The sequence below is a fragment of the Echinops telfairi genome, unplaced genomic scaffold (genome assembly GCF_000313985.2).
Source record: "Echinops telfairi isolate 266 unplaced genomic scaffold, ASM31398v2 ScPeMD7_5;HRSCAF=22, whole genome shotgun sequence".
NCBI lineage: Eukaryota > Metazoa > Chordata > Mammalia > Afrosoricida > Tenrecidae > Echinops > Echinops telfairi.
The window spans coordinates 12,872,048-12,873,946 of NW_022103901.1; the positions used below are offsets into that span (position 1 = coordinate 12,872,048).

At 60.4% G+C, this 1,899-nt stretch overlaps 1 protein-coding gene across 1 annotated transcript in view; it reads left to right on the forward strand.

Annotated features, from left to right (window-relative positions):
- HIP1 (huntingtin interacting protein 1) overlaps positions 1-1,899 on the forward strand; it is a 135,639-nt gene that overhangs the window by 111,376 nt on the left and 22,364 nt on the right. The window contains exons 9-10 of the mRNA XM_045284676.1: positions 584-641; positions 1,788-1,863. Coding sequence (XP_045140611.1) covers positions 584-641; positions 1,788-1,863 — 134 coding nt within the window. The remainder of the gene's footprint in view (positions 1-583; positions 642-1,787; positions 1,864-1,899) is intronic.

Sequence of the window (1,899 nt, forward strand, 5' to 3'; positions counted from 1 at the left end):
CGAGGGACGGCTGGTGGTCTCAAACTGCTGAACTTGGCCTCAGCAGCCCGGCGTGTAACCGCTGTGCCGCCAGGGCTCCTTCACTGAAGGCGGGAGACCTTGAAAGCAATTGAAATGTAAACAGAGGAAGCCGGGAACTACACCGGAGAGAAAAGGGTTGTGAGGTTGAGGCTGAAACCCAGAGTCACGCTGTCTGGAAGGACCGCAGTGAGCCTACTGCATCGGGGCCAGGCCTGTGCTCATCCTGGGCCCTCGAGCCGAAACCAGAACCGAGATCCCTCCAGGCTCTGCCCGGGTCTCCTCCAGATAAGCGACACCCCTGGTTTCTCCCTAGAACGAGGGCCGCTCCAGGCCTGCTGTGTCCCATCCTCTTACATAAGCCTTGCACGATGGTCAGGCATCCGATGCCCGGGCCCCCAAGCAGTGGGAAGACTAGGAAGATCAGCCCCCTGTCCTCGGCCTGCTGCTCACTAGGGCTGACCACATGCCCTGCGTGGACCGACTGACTCCCCAGAGAGGTGGGCTCCTGCCTGCCATTGGCTGGCTGGCCCCTTCCCTGCTCTCACACGCCCCATTCTTCCAGGTCTCCCAGCCGACACCCTGCAAGGCCACCGGGACCGCTTCACGGAGCAGTTCACAAAGTGAGTGGCTGTGGTGTCCACGGTGTCCACGGGAAAGGCGAACCCACGGGTGCTCAGAGCGCCCCCGACTCACTGCCAACCAGAACCTTCTGACTCACAGGGACCCTATAGGACAGGGCAGCACTGTCCCTCTGGGCTTCCTCCAGCGGGGTGGCTCGTGCCTTCACCCTGCTGGCCTCTCAGGGAGCAGCCCGACACGCGGCCCACCCCACCACCAGGGCTCCCTCGGAGTGTGTCACCCACCTGGTGAACCCAGAGCTCCCCACCCCCGCCCCCGAAGGGGACAGATGACAAGTGGGTGAAGGGAGACAACGGATGGTGTAAGATAGGAAATCATAACAACACTGTACAATCGGTCAAGGATTCACAAGGGTGGGAGGGAGGGGAGAAAAGAGGAGCTGATGCCAAGGGCTCCAATAGAAAATGTTTTGGAAATGACGATGGCAACCTATGTACAAATATGCCAGACACAATCGATGTATGGATTGTTGTTAAAAGAGCTATAAGAGCCCCCAATAAAAGTGATTTTTTTTTTTTTAAGTGTCTTACCAGACCCAGGCCAGGTTTGCTCCGTGAAGGGGGAAGGGTCCAGCTTTAAGACTCTGGAGAGGGAAAGTTGGTAGGACCAATTGGCTGGGGAAGCGATCCGTTCTCTGAGACGTCCCCCCCACAGCCCTGCCTCAGAAACACACGGGCAGTCCCGTCCTGTCCCATAGGGCCAGCATCAGCTCCATGGCAGTGACCGTGGTTGGCTTTGGGGGCTTTGTTTGAAGGGAGACTTCCCCAGAAGGAGAGCCCCTGGCCTTTCTTCCGAGGTGATCCCGGGTAGACTACACCTGCAGCCTTCCCATGGGTGGTGCCGTTCCAGAGGAGGACTTCTAACGCCCTTGGGGCCTCCTCCATGGACCGCCACTGACACCGGGGTTCGTGTGCGGGTGGCCTGCTCTCCGCCCGGGACAACAGGCGGGATGAGTGCCTCTCTCCTGCAAGGACTGGCTGTCAGTCACCCCTCCCGGTGGCATCACAATTGAATCTCAGTGACAGGGTGCCCATCCCTGGGACCTGGGTGGCTGCAGTCCACCCCCACCTCCCATGGGGGGACTGGCCACGGCACCCAGCCCCCTTCAGGCCCCCCCTCCCCGCCAGGTTGAAAGATCTGTTCTACCGCTCCAGCAACCTGCAGTACTTCAAGCGGCTCATCCAGATCCCGCAGCTGCCTGAGGTAGGCAGGCTCTCCCGCCCACCCGGGCACCGCGAG